Here is a 17,132-nt window from a genome sequence, read left to right as displayed (position 1 = left end):
GGGAATAAATAATTATTTCATTTTGTTTTGGCAACTAGACCCAAAACGGTCTTTGTTTTTGTGTTTTGACAATTCTCTGTAATGCAGGAAACATTGCAAACCAGATTAATACCATTTTAAAGCCATTTTCAATAGATGTCATATCTGTTTAATCCCTCAGTTATCGTCAAGTCATGCAATCCTGTGGTATTCAGTTTTTACAATTATCTTCGGACCCACCCTTTGCTCATCCGAAGATACTTCAGCTCACCAGAAGGGACTTTGGCCACCTTAGGTCTGAAAACTGAGAAAAGCTTTGTTGATAAAATTAATCTTATAGAAAGAAAACTGTTCTTCACTACTGCGAATGCTCATTTTAAAGTGGGCTGTCCTGTACTAGCACTTGAAGTCCTTTCCAAAATTCCAAAAGTAAGAAAAAAGCCTGCTGTAGCTGCAGAGAAAGACTCATCTAGTCCTCCAATACAGGCTGGTGTTTCAGATTCCAAAGCCTTGAGAGGTGGTGCTGGAAGTGGTGATATAGACTGGTCACAGCCAATTTCCACTTCCCTTGCTTTGGAGAATGCTCTTGAGTCTTCAGCACAGTTTGACTGGAGTCAACCCGCAGTAAAATTTGATGATGAGCCCCTTACTCTTGATTGGGGTGAAGACAAAAATGGGTCAGATGAAGAGGACAAGGATGTTGGGATAATGATGAAAAGCTCACAATCTGAATCTAAGAGTGGAGAAGATGATGAGCCAACCTCAGACACCAACATCTCACAAACACTGCATGAGGAGATTTCTGATGCAGGAGAAACTGAGGTCGATGTTATTGCTGAACAACTGAAGTTTAGAGCCTGTTTGAAGATCCTTATGACTGAACTGCGGACTTTGGCTACCGGTTATGAAGTAGATGGAGGAAAGCTCAGATTTCAGCTGTACAACTGGCTTGAAAAAGAGATTGCTGCTATGCATGAAATATGCAACCATGATGCAGGGGGCAAAGACTATTGTAAAACATATACCAAAGTAAACGGGGATCTACTTGATCATGATGATATTATAGATAAGCCAGACATTGGTTCATATGAAAGGCACCAGATAGAAAGACGTAGGTTACAAGCAAAACGCGAACATGCTGAAAGACGGAAGTGGTGGCTGCAGAAGAACCAAGCTCTTCTGAGAGTTTTTCTAAGTTACTGCAGTCTTCATGGGGCACAAGGTGGTGGTTTGGCATCTGTAAGAATGGAGCTGAAGTTCTTGCTGCAAGAGTCACAGCAGGTAAAACAAATTCAACTCATTTCACAAGTGTGAACAGTTCTGGACTGTCAGTTTTGTCAAATGCTAAAGTTTGTGCCTAAATAGATGCTTCTTATCTTCTGCCAGTCTAATGGTCAAGATGATTTTAATGTTCTCAGGTAAAGAACTTGGTATTTAACTGTGCTGTTTTCCACGTCCTGATCATTTGGTTCTTAAGAATCTGTTATATGACACTGAGGATTAGGTTATCTATAATTATGGAATATAAATGTTGATGTTTATATTACAGCTGCAGCATTATAGTTGTGTTCCAATTAAACGATAATTTTGATCTTAATATTGGGGGTACCCATATAATAAATCAAATTCACAATGGCTGAAATATGAGTCTCATTCCCTGTACCTCTGCAAATCATGCAAGGGAGCTACAAGGAATGGGATCTTAGCTGCAAGGCTCAACAAATAATACCAAATTAGACAGGGTAGTGCTCCCTTTTGCTATATTATGGCATTGTCTACATTTATTTCATACAAAAAGAGATTTTCCAGCAAATGTTAATGACTAAACTGAGCTACAGCAGATAATCTCGTACTGGGCAGGTCATTTAACTTGCTCTAGTCGTACATTTTTCACATCTCAAATAGGAGCAGTAGGCAACTGTTTGGTGGTACAAGGCTTAGCACATTCTTTTGAGAAGAAAGAAAAAAACCTGTTCATTTCCACTTGAGAAACTCAGACTAGTGCAAATTTAACTACTGTTGTTGAACTCAGACTAGTGAGTATTATATCAATTCAAGCTACAGCAAGTGCATTTTTAGTTAGTGTCTCTTAATAGTCAATCCAAACACTTCCTAATGAACTACATAAAAATACTCTTCCTGCACGAAATCAGAAAGTATTCCAGCAAACTTGGCTGTCGGGTCTGATATGTGTTATTATAGTAATTGAGCATTTGCTTTTGACATCAGTGACAGTAAAAACCTTGTCTGTACTGAGTAGACAGTACAAGAAAATGAATAACTCTGGAAAAATATTTAAGATAGAAAATTATCCTTTTTTAAAAACTTATTTTTTTCTCCAAACAATAATTTTAAATACAATGTTTTCTTTTAAACAGGAAACTACTGTAAAACAACTTCAGTCTCCACTTCCATTACCCACAACCCTCCCGTTGCTTTCTGCAAGCATTGCATCCACAAAAACGGTGATAGCTAATCCTGTGCTGTATTTAAACAACCACATCCATGATATTCTTTACACTATTGTGCAGATGAAATCACCACCACATCCTAACGTTGAAGATGTCAAGGTAATGAAAAGCTTTCAGGAAACACTAAATGTTTTTTTATGGAGTGAGCATGGAAAATAAAATGTGGTGTTTGAGGTAACTTTTCAACACTTACCCTTTAACAGTACTGGCCTCCTCCCTTGAAGTAAAATGCAAGTGAACCACTTGCTTTCTAACATCGTTTTGAATCTGGTTAGTTGCCTTTCATCCCAATTCTGGTCATTCTCAGGAAACTATTCCAAATGTGGACATATACTAAAACACTGAATTCTTGGCTCTTAAATAACATGATCATATAAGTTAACTAATTATCATTATGGTCAAATGCTGTAGGGAGATTAATGAAAGCAGAGGTAGGAGACTGACATTGTAACTTTCTATTAATATAGATATCATAAAACTTATTCTAGTGTGAATTTCCTTGAGCGTACTGGTTTTTAAAGGAATTGTGGTGAACTGCTTTATCTAAGCCCATATTCTGGGGTGAATAGATTCTGTTCAGATTCAGTAAATAGAGGGGGGAAAAAAACAAAGAGTCTGAAAGTATGACACAGTGTTATGACTATGACACTCATTAAAATTTGAATTCCTGTTAAATACATGAAGTAGGGAAAAATTAGGAAACAAAATGAGTTGTTCCAGTGCGAGGCAGTTAAGCTTCTAAAACTGTAGCCAAAGCTTGTTTACATCTCATTCTGTCTCTTACATCAGTTAACTCCTTTTTCATTATGCTATAGCAAGCTGCTTTCCTACTCTAAAAACTCCTGCTTCACATGCATTTTCTTTTAAAAGAGAATTCAGAAAGAAGAGCTGACACTGCCTAACTGCAAAACTACTTTAGATCATTCATAGCTTTAATCTGAGCATGTGATTCAATGGAAAGAGAGTAGGAAAAGATGGAAATGAGCACAGGTTGAGTTTCAAGTCCACCTTTTTAAGAGTTTACCATTTTCTTCACGCTGTGGATTGCATCAGACTTTCCAAGAAACCCTTGCATTTCCTCTATGTTAAGAACTGGAGTATTTCTGTTGTATTGTGAGGCAATAACAGGCTATTATTCTTGTTACTCCTGGAGACTTCCGGAAATTTGTGAGCACATAATTGAGGTACAAGAGAGGTTATAAATAAAAGAAGCATACAATTATTACACAAAGTTTTCTATTTCATGCATATTGAGCAACTACTACTGTATTAAACTGCATTATTATATAACAAGGCTTCCAGGAATCACTCTATCAAATTAATTATTGTAACAGGACATACTTTATCACTCCTTCAGTATAGCCATTCATTGTGGCAGTTCTATGACAGAATAAAGTTAATTATCTTGACATAACATTAGAAGGTTTTGACTGCAATCAAGTGATCTTGAAGTAGCAGTTGTGATTTTCTAAGTACTGTGCTCTAAACTTAAAGTAACACTCAGATACTATTTCCTGCACTTGATTTAAAACTAGGATCAATTTCCAGTGCTGTTTAGAAAGAATTGTAGTTTACTCACCGTTTATGTATAACTTACATATAGCTTATTGGTTCTTTTTATTTTAGGTGTACACACTTCATTCTTTAGCAGCTTCGCTTTCTGCATCAATTTATCAAGCACTATGTGACAGCCACAGCTACAGGTAAAACCACAAGTTTTCTTACAGTCCTACATTGGGGTAATCTTGAATATCTAAAATGGAAATTCTTCCTGCATATGTCTAAAAAAGGGATTAAATATCCGTGTATGGGTGTAGATACTTATACAGTTTACACATGGCTAGCTTTGAGATGCCAGATCAGGTTTCCATGGATAAAATAACACAAATCATTCAGATTTTTTCAATAAGTAACAGGACAATTTAGTGTCACTCTCACTTAGGACGATTCTGAAAAACATTTGAATGCCGTGTTCCACAGCACAGTTATTGCTGAATAGGGCTGCAGGGGAAACATCTCAGCTTAACGGAAGTCAGGACTCATGCAGTTTAATTTCCAAACTGGAACTGGAAGAGAATTCTGTAAAAACGTTAAAAAGCTATTATTCAGAACAAATATATTACTGAAATTTTTGTAAAAGCCTTTTTCATATCTGGAGCTATGCATATAACATATTAAAATTGATAATGCCACATGGCAACAATCCAAGTTTCAATTGAAAATTTCTGTACCATGAAATTATAAAATTCTTGACAGTCCTATAGAATTTAAAGTATTGCATTTTCTGATTAAATGAGAAGCTTGTATATATAACTACACTTTGTTATGAAAAATATTCTGAAATCCTTTCTCATGAGAAAAAACTTGATTTGTATTTAGCAGTCAAACAGAAGCGAATCAGTTCACAGGGATGGTTTATCAAGGGCTGCTCTTGAGCGATCGACGCAGACTGAGGACAGAAAGCATTGAAGAGCACGCAACTCCAAACTCAGCCCCTGCTCAGTGGCCTGGTGAGACAAAACTCGGGTTACTCTGGGCACCGCTGAGCCAGCTCCACACTTGAAATGTGATCTCACTGTCCCGTAATACGATGGATGAAATGGTGGATGATCAGAAATGGATAAGTGTTTCTGATCCTGTTCTCGAATTAATAAAAGCATTTAACTTTTTCACATATCAAAACAAATAAGAATAAACTTTGTATAGGGTAAACATCTTGCTTGAAGAAGAGACCATGATCTTTAGGATAAACTCAATAAGCTGATAATTTGTCATCCTAAAATGTTTTCCTCCAGTCTGCCTCACCCCCAGCAAAGCTCTTTCTGTTAGCGGTTTCTATAGCACTGTCTTACCCCTGTACTTTACTTGCTATAGCTATCAAAACAGCTACTCCCAGCACCCAAGCATAACTTTAGTGTTTGGAGGTCAACTGGGGAAAGCGTGCAGGAATTCCACAGGCAAGCTGAACTGCCCATAGTATGTTTCATCTGAATAAAAGTATCGTGTGCCTATTAATATATGTTTAACATGAAATGTAGAGGCGAAACATTTCCCTTTTTTTCCATTTGTGCTCCTACTCATTGAATACAGAACTTTTCCTCTTTTCTCTCTGCAGGTGTGAGTTCACTTATAAATCTCTTAAGTTCAGCTCAGGATGAAGATCAACCAAAGTTAAACATCCTGCTCTGCGAAGCTGTGGTAGCTGTCTACCTGAGTCTCCTTATACACGCCCTTGCAACCAACTCATGTAACGAATTATTTCGACTAGCAGCCCATCCTTTGAACGGTCGAATGTGGGCTGCGGTTTTTGGTGGAGGAGTGAAACTTCTTGTGAAACCTCGCAGGCAGTCAGAAAACATTCCAGGTACCTTGTTCTCTAAAGGGCATCCTAACAATTTGCCTTTTATACCTTCCTTCCTTTTAAAAACTAAACCCAAGAAAGCAGAATTTAAGTAGCTACTGGCAAGAAAACTGTCATAGTAATTAAAAAGCAGAAAAATTATTAGTCTTGTAGTTGTCCTTTGTGATGGCACCCAGCACATTTTGAATTTGGCATAAAAACTGTACAGTTATTGTATTGCTAATATTACTATTAGATGCTTACTTATAACAGCTTTGGGGGACTTTATGTCATTATTTTTAGTGAAAAACCAGGTGGTATGAATCGGTGTTAATACCTGTGGTTTTCTGTATGTGAGAGATGAACGTTATTGTTTGACGACTGCAGTAACTTGGAAACAGTATTTCTGAAACCAATTTCTGTTGCAAGATATGATTTCACCTTGCACAAGTCCACAGAGAAGAAATATCAGCTTCATCTGTCAGAAAAATACTTTATGTATCTGTAAACTCTAACTAAAACCAGAAATTTTGCAAAGAGAGATGAGCATGTTTTAATATATTGCATGAGGAAAAGCAGAAATAGAGATTGAATTCAGGCTCTGGAGACAAGGGCAAATACAACCATTTGTCATAGGCTTCACACTGCAACAATGCTGAAAATCATCTCACATAGACTTTGAAAACAATGCTAGGCTTGAAACCCGTGCAAAAATTAGATATTTCATATCTGAAATATTAAACAAAATAGTAACGAGGCAATGCACCATTAGCAGGTATTTGTCATTCATGGAGTAACTTATTTAGGGAAGTTATTTTCACAAGATGTTACTGCGACTAACTTGTATGAGTCATCTTCATTTGAGATGTATTCTGTTTCCTTTAACCTGCAAGCTGCTACAGCTTCTGATGTTTCAGAGGATGGTACTGAAGGTTTGTAAAAACTTGCAGTGTAGATGAGTGTTAGTAGTGGCTTGAAAGACAAAGTTTTTCAACTATATAGCTCCTTTGTAATAAAGTAAGTGTGATCTTCACTGTTGCCTGGCCAGTTACACTTTGAAAAACAAATTCTGTGTTAATAGGTTGATAACTATTAAGACATTTTAAATCATAACACTTTAAAATAGACTTCAGTTGCCAAAAATCCTTTCTTCTGTATTCAAATTCTCTTTGCTGTCTTAAGAGTTCTTTGTCTTATATTTTGAATAACTACTGCTAATTGTGCAGTTTAGTTTAGCGACATTTTCTGTATTTTATTTCTCAATAAACTGTTTTCATTTTTTTCTGGAGAATAGATTTCAGCTAATAGCTTTTTATTGAAAAGCTACATCTCCTGAAAACTTAATCCAGATAATAAAATGTATTTCTCATTATATATCTGATGTATAAATGCCACTATTATTGAACTTATCATAAGTGAACTCTTTGCATGATTACACTTACTTTATTTAGGCTGGCTTTGATTTCTGAATCAGTAGAAATTAGTACCAATAGTGACGGTTTTAGTTGCTTCAATTATAAAATACCTCCATTTCCGAAGATGCAATATTAATATCAGCTTTTCAAATTACCTGAATTTAGCACCACCTCTTCCATCTGAAGAAATGGATAAACATCGTCGTCGATTCAATATGAGAATGCTGGTGCCAGGAAGGCCAGTAAAAGACAGCGCTGTCCCACCACCTGTGCCCGCAGAAAGACCCTCTTACAAAGAAAAGTTTATTCCTCCAGAGCTCAGCATGTGGGACTATTTTATGGCAAAGGTAATTTAAAATGGCAAATGTAAGTTACTGTTCATAAAAGCGTATTTCTTCTCTGCTAAGTTTTAAAGGACAAAAATAATGTGAAGATTTTGAGTGCCCTTCATAGTAAGCTGCAGAATATTATCCTCGTACAAAAAGATGAAGAGCCTACAAGCCTATTGCTTAACTTTTAAAGCATGTTTCTTGTCAATAATAGAAATTAACACTTTTCTCCTTGCTACTTGTTTATGCTTTAGGGAAACCGATTTATAGGTTAAGCTGTTGTCAATTAAACTCTGTGATAGTGATAACTAAAATAAGAGTTGAATATTGAGAGATTGGAAAGTTGCTTTTCTAGCAGACTCTTATTTTGCATTGCAGCCATTTCTTCCCTTATCAGACAGCGGTGTTATATATGATTCAGATGAAAGCATTCACAGTGATGAGGAAGAAGATGATGCTTTCCTCTCTGATGTACAGATCCAGGAACACAAAGATGCCAATTCTTACAGGTTAGCAGAAGCTGCCACTATTTTAGAATCATTGTGTCATGTGCGTACCTTTTCTTCCTGACTACAGAGAATACAGATCCTCTGCGCTTTCCAGTTGAAGTCAAATAATTTCAGTACTTTGGACAGGCTTATCTGGAGCAATAGCATTACAGAAGTGACAAATTCGCACCACAGTAACAGTTCCTCACTTACTTGCCTAGAAAAACCGGATTAGGAAGTCAAAGCTGTGTGGCTTGTGTATTGTTTGGGGGGAGGGGGAACAAATAAAACCCTTCCTATAGGTCAGAGAGGTTCTCCTGCCCCTCTACTGTGCCCTGGGGAGAACACACTTGGAATATTGTGTCCAGTTGTGGCCCCTCAGTTCCAGCAGGACAGGGAACTGCTGGAGAGAGTCCAGCGCAGCCACCAAGATGCTGAAGGGAGTGGAGCATCTCCCGTGTGAGGAAAGGCTGAGGGAGCTGGGGCTCTGGAGCTGGACAAGAGGACACTGAGGGGTGACAGGAGGGTGACAACCAATGATAGGACAAGGGGTAATGGCTTCAAACTGGAACACAAAAGGTTCCACTTAAATATGAGAAGAACCTTCTTCCTAGTGAGGGTGGCAGAGCCTGGCCCAGGCTGCCCAGGGGGTTGTGGAGTCTCCTCTGCAGACATTCCAACCTGCCTGGACACCTTCCTGTGTAACCTCATCTGGGTGTTCCTGCTCCATGGGGAGTTGCACTGGATGAGCTTTCCAGGTCCCTTCAACCCCTGACATTCTGTAATTCTTGTCTCTTTCATGCATTCTTCAAGCCTCTTATTAACCCTTACAACTGTACTGTACAGGACTTGTATCTTTAATATCTGTGAGACTCTTTGAGTGTGAAAGCTTCTACCATGAATGCCAAACTCAAGTAATGTCTTTTCTGTATTCATCATGATTTCTCAATGGAGAATTTCAGGAGGTGTTTTAGGGCACTTGTACTTAATTCTCATCTTGCAGAGACTCATGCATGCCCACCCTTTTCTCTGCGGGAAGAGTAAAATAATCTGGGAGCTGAACCAGAGGGAAGGGGAACAGTCTGTCCCAGAGAGGTGCTCTCAGAGGCACCCTTGTGTTGCAGAGCTAATAAATATGTATTTCTCTACCTGTCGGGTAAACCTCAGTGAACCATCTACACAGGTTTTCTGATCTGTGTATTTGGTAGGAGGTGAAAACTATTCTGCAGATAACTATATTAATCTTGTTTTAACACAACTAAATCTATTCTTTCTATACAGCTGGGCTCTTCTTCATCTGACCATGGTAAAATTAGTTCTGCACAATGTTAAGAACTTCTTTCCCATTGCTGGTCTGGAATTCACTGGTATGTTAAATGCTGCTTTACACTTCTGCTTTCTGTACAACGGCCTTCTGTCAGACTTTGCTTTTTAACTTTCAGTTTTAAAATTAAATAATTTAATGCGTTATTTTTTTACAATTGCCAACAAGTACATTTCCTGACAAGATTTTTTTTTTGGATGGTTGTATTATCTAGTATTTTTATACACACTGCAACTTAAGTGATTTTTTTTTGCTAAGCCTTAATTTATTAACATTTCCGTTTAGATCTGCCGGTGACATCACCATTGGGCATTGCTGTAATAAAAAATTTGGAACACTGGGAACAGATTCTTCAAGACAGAATGGACCAATTTGAAGGCCCGCCACCAAACTACATCAGTACTTACCCTAGTGACCCTGGCATAGGCGCAGGACCAGCTATCCTCCGCAACAAAGCAATGATGGAACCTGAAAATACACCGTTCAAGTAAGTATATTTTTACCAGCAAAACCACATTCTTTGATCATAGAACTACTAAAGACTATTTCCACCTGAAGTTAAAGAGCCAAATGAAGGTAGGCTAGATCTTAGCAAGTCAGCAGACTAAACTGGAGTACTTGGAAGTTAGTAACATGCTGTGGGTTTTAAAAAATACAAGGAAAAAAATATCTCTCGATATTTGCCTTGAAGAAATGAGACATTAAACTTTGGTTTTGTTCAAATTGAAATTTCATCTGAAGTCATTCACTGAGTATTAATTACATTACAGCTTTCTCTTTTGGTTGTTTATTTTCCTCCCATGTCATCCAGATCCAAGGATTCTTCAGCTCTTCCAGCAAAAAGGCTCTGGCATTTCCTTGTGAAGCAAGAGCTGCTTCAGGAGACTTTCATAAGATATATATTCACAAAGAAAAGAAAACAAAGTGAGGTAAACAAAGGATGTAACATTTTTTTACACAAAAGCTCTATTCGGACTGTTCCTCAGTCTCTTCGGTATTTTAATTTTTCTTTCCACTTTTGTTGGCGTTTCAATTTCCTTTCTTTCATTTAACAGCATTGGGATTTTTTTTAAATCAACATGACCGTCATGTTGTTTATTGAAGTATCAACTGAACTGAATAGTTTTAGGCAAGACGTACCTGACCTTACCTTTATGTGTTTGAACACTGTCCAAATAAAGAAACAGAACATTTGCAATAAGGGTCATAAGTAAATAAATTTGAGGTTTCATGTAATATTTTTTGTGTGTCACATTGAAAAAGAGATCTAAATAAGCTATTGTTTCATGTATATGTATATATGCATGAGTAATATATACATATAAAATTAATATTATATAGCAATATATAATATGGGGCTTTACGAATTTTACCAGTTACAACTGTAATGAGTTGTAACTGAAAATTTAAACCAGCACATAAGTACCATGGGAAATAAGTATACTGGGTAATATCTTTAAGACTTCCTGTAAGTATGGACTTTGTGTGTGTATTACTCCTCCATTTATTTACTATATCATACATTTTGTGTTCATCTAGGAGGCATTACATTTTAAGTGAGTTTGTTTAGATTCCTGTCTTAGTTTCTGTGCCTTTTATAAAAATTTAAAAATACATTTGTCATCATTTACTGACAGAGTGGCCTTTAAAATCTAGTTTGGAATGTTTCATTCTTTTTTTATATTTGTTTGTGCATGTGTTTTGTGTTTGTGACTGTGTGATGTTATGTAGTCTGTAGAAGATCGTGTGGAGCAGGTCAAACAAAACTGCGTAGCAGAAGATCACAAAACCAAGGTAGTATCCCTTCTCCCAAACCTCTAGCACACTCTTAAAAGTTCTGTGGAACTGGCTTTTCTTTCTCTAACGTGACTAACAGAAGCTCTATGTTCTGTGGAGTCTGTGTGTCAGGCTTTTAATCACTGAATTAACTTTGGATGTCCTGATAATTGGGATGAGTGAACACCTTGTAAATAGTATTGCACACACAGCTTTGTGTTTCTCACACTTAAATATAACGTATTGGCTTCTAGAACACCAAAGAGTATGAGAAGTCTAAAGTTTAGCTTCCTAAACAATGCTGAGGCCACTGAACTTTTCTTGCATGAAATTTGTATGGATTTTTGCAGTCTGAATGTACCTCTACAAAATGGATTTTCATGAGAATTGAAATTCCTTATAAATGTTTTGTAGGTTGAAGCAGATCTTGGCTACCCTGGAGGAAAAGCAAAAATAATTCACAAAGAATCAGATATGATAATGGCATTTGCAGTTAATAAGGTAAGCCTCAAATATTACAGTAAGTATAAAAAAAAGTCTTAATGATAGTTAGTATAAATCTTCTATTTGTGCTGCACAGGCAAACAGCAATGAAATTGTTTTGGCATCTACACATGATGTTCAGGAACTTGATATTTCAGCTCTACTGGCTGCTCAGTCATTTATATGGATTGGAGAAGAATATGACAGGGAGTCCAAAAGGTAGGATTGTTTGTGTTTATACTGAGAGTACTGGTTAACTGTGAGTCTGCATAGATAATACCTGTGTAAGCACAAGTGGATCATACCAAAAAAACTTCAATTACTCTTCTTCAGTAGGTTCCAGATTGCTCTACAAAAAAAGAGTTAGGGAAGTCCAAAGAATATTACTGTCTTTGCTTTACACATGGAAAAACTAAGGTTTTGAGGGGTGTGAGCATTTGGGGCACATCTGCACTGCTCGGTGATGTAAGTCCCATGCTGCACAAGCTAATAAAGGAAATGCTACCTTACAAAAGCTGCCGTTGCATCATTGCAACATGGAGCAGCTGTGGGGGCCGAGCCTAGCTGCGTAATGCAACAGCCTCAGTTCCTGTCTCCTCCCTTACTGTGCTGAGAACTGTAGATGTATCAGCTGCAACAAGCACGCATCTGTACCGCACTCCATTGCACAGAATAGATATACATATAGACACGCAGGTCAGGAGTATTCCAACAATATTCTTCTCAAAAGAGCCTACAGTCCCAACATCTGTCTGCCACAGTTAGGATCATCTGTTGAGGTTAAACACCAAAAGCTTTGGAGCACGTTGAAAGCATTTGTACAACGTAAGTGCAGGAATTATCAATTCATTGTCTCATTATCGTCACTTCTTCTACCCACTACAATTAGGCTCATACAATGAGATAAGCTGACAGCATTGGCAGCAAAGAAACATTTGTTTAAAGCAGGACAATGCTGTTCTTTTACAGTTCTGATGATATTGACTTTCGTGGTTCTACCACAACACTAACTCAGTCAACCGCACCGTCTTTTGGAGTGAGTCAGATACAACCGTCTTCATCAATGCCATGGTTAGGCAGTGGTCAAACTAGCACCGGAGCTGGTGTGGTAAGTGCTTCTGCTGCATGCAGCTCAAGAGACTGTTAGCTTTTAAGTGGATTATTCAGTTGAGAGATCTAGCTTGCATTAGTCACACTGTTAATTCAATATTGACATAAAAGGCCTACAATGACCAAGACCTGGCCAGAAAGGAGGCCAAACTAAGCATTTTCTTGTATATTGTGGCATAGATTTATTGTGACGTAGAAAATAATCTCTTTCTTATGGGAGTTTTCAGGTAGGACCTGGAGTTTCTGGGAGCAAAATAAAGGAACAAACAAACAAACAAAGCCAACCCAAACCAGAACAATCCCAAACTTTCAGTTCTTGCATGGGGACTAATATCAAAAGCATGCACATCAGCATGTGCTTAAGTTCTTTGTATAGTAGAATATTAATACTATTTGAACTTTCATGTCTAAACCAGCTCTCATAAATAGGCTTTATATACTATACTGCAACTGGATGCAGTTAGATGCAAATGATGTTAGATTAACAAGCTGGGGGACACTCACCATGTAGTAGTATAAACAAAACTGAAGAGTGCCTTTGTGTCTTTTCTTCAAAACTATTTTTTTATTTCTTTTATATCAAGCTCATTAAAAGAAATCTGAATAATGTCAAGAGAATGGCTTCACATCCAGTCCATCAGTATTGTAAGTGACTCACACTTAATAGTACAGAAGAGATAACGTTCTGTGAAATACTATAGTATTAATGAACATCTATCTTTTAACCTCAGATCTCACAGGAGCACAAGATGGTAGCGTCCGAATGTTTGAGTGGACGAGGCCGCAGCAGCTGGTTTGCTTCCGGCAGGCTGGGAATGCCAGGGTCACAAGAATGTATTTCAATTCCCAGGGCAATAAGGTAAGTACAACATTTAGGGTGTTTCCTTTTTTTCTTTCTTCACAAGGAAACATATGGTTGTGCTGTGACCTGTAAAACAGTTTGAACTGGTGACACACAAAACTGTTAAGATGTCCTAGAATTATGGCATCAGGAGTATCATTTCATTCACTTTGGCTGCATATGGAAGCTTTGTAATAAACACTCACTCCTATTCTCCTTTCTGTTCTTTCACACTGCTATCCTATATCGCATTCGCTGCATTTTCAGACTGTTTGTTCTCCCTGTTCTGAAATCTCTGTTCCTGTGTGGCGACCTTTTAAAATTAACATTTGAAAGTGATATTGAGCTTACTTATTTTGTAGAAGCAAACTTGTATCAATCTAGGCACAGGTCTGGAAGTGCTTCACACTTTGCATTCTGGCCAAGAGAAAGTTTTGACCCTAAAGATATATAAATAAGACAGCCTATTAGTTGAAGAATGTAAGTATACTCCAGTACAGTGGAGAGTACAAAGGAGCCATACACTTTGGCCAGAAATGACTCTGTGAGGTTTACGAGATGCAGAAAACAGAGTGGACAAATAAAGAAATTGGGAGGAATACCCACCTTTTCAGTTTCTCGTCTTGTCCATTCTGTTCCTTTAGCAGGTCTTGTCTGCACTTTACTGAGAAACTGTTTAACTTCAGTAGACTTAAAAAGACATAAAAAGTGAATTAAAGGAGTTTGGACAGGACTGTAAGATAGCTGTAAACCAGCAAAAGCTCAACATCTAGGAATAGCTGGAAATACAAACTATCTTCCAGCATACCTATTTTCATGTAGCATAAAAACTCATTTAAACCTTTTTAAAATAGTGGTTTGATTATGTTTAGAGATACTGCAATCATAGCATCTCATGAGAATCAGTTTTAACTAAGAAATGAAGAGTACTGCTTGTCCCCAGCGCTTCACACGGAGGTCACTCAGGCGGGACTCATGAAATGTGACTAAAAGGAGAAAATACAAAAAATAAGTCTTACTATTTCTAAAACATTTTCTAGAATGTTTATAGTTACAGAATATGCTGTATAGAATATACAGTATTGTTATGCGTTTTGGTGAACAAATTTAACTCAGTTTACCATTCATGGTATCGTACAATCCTTCCACAATTGTTGTTATAATGCTTCTATGGCACGCTGTCGTGCTGCTTACTTTACTAAACATTTTCAAGAAAAGTAATGATGCCTCTGTAAGCTTTAGCATTTAGAATGAAGATTTGAAAGATAAGCTTCCAAAGCCTCCATTTCCAGAAAAGAGTTAGGTACGTAGGAGAGCAATCATTAAATCATCATTAAGCAATCAGCAATGAACTCATTTGGCTTCTAAACTACTTTTCTGTACCCGACAATCGTTGTTGATATTTAATGTGCAGGCAGTGGTTTGGTGGTTTAGGTGTTTTTTCCCTGAAGTCAGCACCCAGTAACCAGTACATTGTGCTTAATAAATACTGTTCGATCTTTGCAGTGTGGAGTTGCTGATGGCGAAGGATTTCTAAGTATTTGGCAAGTAAACCAAACCACCTCAAATCCTAAGCCCTATTTGGTAAGTACACAGAATCGTTGTTGGGTTTTGGTTTTTTTTTTTCCTTTTTAGAGAGGAAATTTAAGTCTTTGAGACTTCAGACACATCAATAGCATCAGAGTTTCACAGACACATTTTTTATATCGCTGCTTTTTTATTGGCACACTGTATCAAAACAACTGCAGAGCTTCAATGATACATCTTTGGAAAACTAGTTATACAATAACCATAAGCTGCAATGTAATTACAAATTTAGCATTTACCCTTGATTAAATTAAAAATCAGAGCTGACAGTAAAGATTTGTCCTAAGTCTTGGGACTTAGTAAAAATACGCTCTTCAGTTATTTTTACTGCTGCTTAACAGTACATGAAGACCATGCTTAATTTGAAATTCAGGCTGTTATGATACACTATATTTGGATTTGCTATAGTTCACTTATTTTAGTGTATTTTTATTTTATAACGGATTTTTAATCCATTGTTCCATTCTCTGATGTTTCAAACTGTGTTGCCCATCAGTTTCTAAACTCTGCGTAACCAACTGTTTGTATTATGCTATCGGTGACATCAGACTGATAATAACTAGTAAGATTGCATCTTTTTTGTTTTGTTTTCAATAGAGTTGGCAGTGCCACAGTAAAACCACAAGTGACTTTGCGTTTATAACCTCTTCAAGTCTAGTTGCTACATCGGGACAGTCCAATGATAACAGGTGTGTTTAATGAAACCATGAGGAATTTCACCAAAGCTGCCTGTTCATCTCCATTAACTTGCTACTCTTGTGCATTAATGTGTTGCTGACGTTTTAAGGCTCAGTGTTGTAAGCTTGTTTCCCAAATTTAGTTTTTGTGAGGAGTGGTCAACAACAGTTAAGTAGATTTTTCAAGGTGTATTCCAAATGCAACTCATTTGACATAATGTTGTTGCTGGGGGGAGAAATATTTTTAGCAAAGTCAAGAGAATTCTTCAAAAAGAACAACTTCTATAATTTCTTGGTACAACTTAGGACTAGTACACAGCTTAAAGGTAGAAAGTATTGTTCCACTAAGAATTCTGAAAGAGCATAGAATGAATTAAAGCTCTTAACTCTTTGCATATGCTCTCCAATGAGTGCAGAGAGTCAAGGGCTCCTTGTTCGGTTCTACCTTCTATGTTTTGACATAAAATGTGAACACTTCCCAAGTCGTGTCACCCTGTGAATCACTGAGCATCAGGCCACAGTGACTTGTTGTTTTTTCCCCTCAGAAACGTGTGCCTCTGGGACACTTTGGTTTCAGCTGGTAACAGTCTCATACACGGTAAGTACTGCAGTGAAAATTAAACTTCTGCTTCTTATTGACTAAGGAAATAGAACACGGGTGTGCTTTTGGCTAAGGGGAAAAATTTGCCCTGGGAACTGGTCTAAATATGCGTTGCACACTAGTGCACACACCAGAACTGCTACTGTGTAGTCTCTAGCTCCATGTAGAAAAGTATGAAGAAAGAATGTCATACACAAAGCTGGTTTTGTGACAGTATTAAGGTCTGAAATATTTGCATACAGTCCTGAAAAAAAATTAACAGCTAACTAATGAAGGCTGCATTATTGAACTCTCATATGTATGTAGCTTTTACTTAAACTGGCCCTTAATATATCCAGTACTCTGTTGAAGGGCAGAGGAGAAGACAACTGTAGGCAACAGTAGAAGCAGTGCATTCTGTCTGCTGGCCTTGTCTGTCAGCACTTGGACTCAATTCTTAAAGGACCTTTGTGTCTGTTTGACCATGTTCAATAATTTCATCTTTATGTAACAAACTAAAGCAAAATTCAGTCACGTTGTGCTATGAAAGAAAAACACATACAAAGGCAAATAGAATATCCTGGGCTTTTTAACAAAACAAATTCAACCATCATAAACATCTGCAAACAACTGCAGTACTTGAATAAGCCACAGATGCATGCTGAGATCCACATTTTAAAACTAGCAGATTTCACACAAGTTTGGCCTCATTTTAAAGAAACTGAATCTGGG

The 17,132-nt window shown here is 37.4% G+C and overlaps 1 protein-coding gene across 1 annotated transcript in view; it reads left to right on the top strand.

The window, feature by feature from the left end:
- DMXL2 (Dmx like 2) overlaps positions 1-17,132 on the top strand; it is a 49,386-nt gene that overhangs the window by 29,389 nt on the left and 2,865 nt on the right. The window contains exons 24-42 of the mRNA XM_080350861.1: positions 161-1,260; positions 2,358-2,549; positions 4,077-4,153; positions 4,830-4,960; positions 5,566-5,814; positions 7,371-7,552; positions 7,913-8,043; positions 9,304-9,389; positions 9,632-9,833; positions 10,158-10,275; positions 11,078-11,140; positions 11,537-11,623; positions 11,703-11,824; positions 12,575-12,713; positions 13,300-13,360; positions 13,447-13,574; positions 15,063-15,140; positions 15,741-15,832; positions 16,366-16,418. Of these exons, the coding sequence (XP_080206987.1) occupies positions 161-1,260; positions 2,358-2,549; positions 4,077-4,153; positions 4,830-4,960; positions 5,566-5,814; positions 7,371-7,552; positions 7,913-8,043; positions 9,304-9,389; positions 9,632-9,833; positions 10,158-10,275; positions 11,078-11,140; positions 11,537-11,623; positions 11,703-11,824; positions 12,575-12,713; positions 13,300-13,360; positions 13,447-13,574; positions 15,063-15,140; positions 15,741-15,832; positions 16,366-16,418 (3,291 nt within the window). The remainder of the gene's footprint in view (positions 1-160; positions 1,261-2,357; positions 2,550-4,076; positions 4,154-4,829; positions 4,961-5,565; positions 5,815-7,370; positions 7,553-7,912; positions 8,044-9,303; positions 9,390-9,631; positions 9,834-10,157; positions 10,276-11,077; positions 11,141-11,536; positions 11,624-11,702; positions 11,825-12,574; positions 12,714-13,299; positions 13,361-13,446; positions 13,575-15,062; positions 15,141-15,740; positions 15,833-16,365; positions 16,419-17,132) is intronic.

The sequence above is a fragment of the Nesoenas mayeri genome (genome assembly GCF_963082525.1).
Source record: "Nesoenas mayeri genome assembly, chromosome: 11".
Lineage (NCBI taxonomy): Eukaryota > Metazoa > Chordata > Aves > Columbiformes > Columbidae > Nesoenas > Nesoenas mayeri.
Note: the sequence above shows the minus strand (reverse complement) of the source record. Positions and strands in the feature narration are given on the sequence as shown.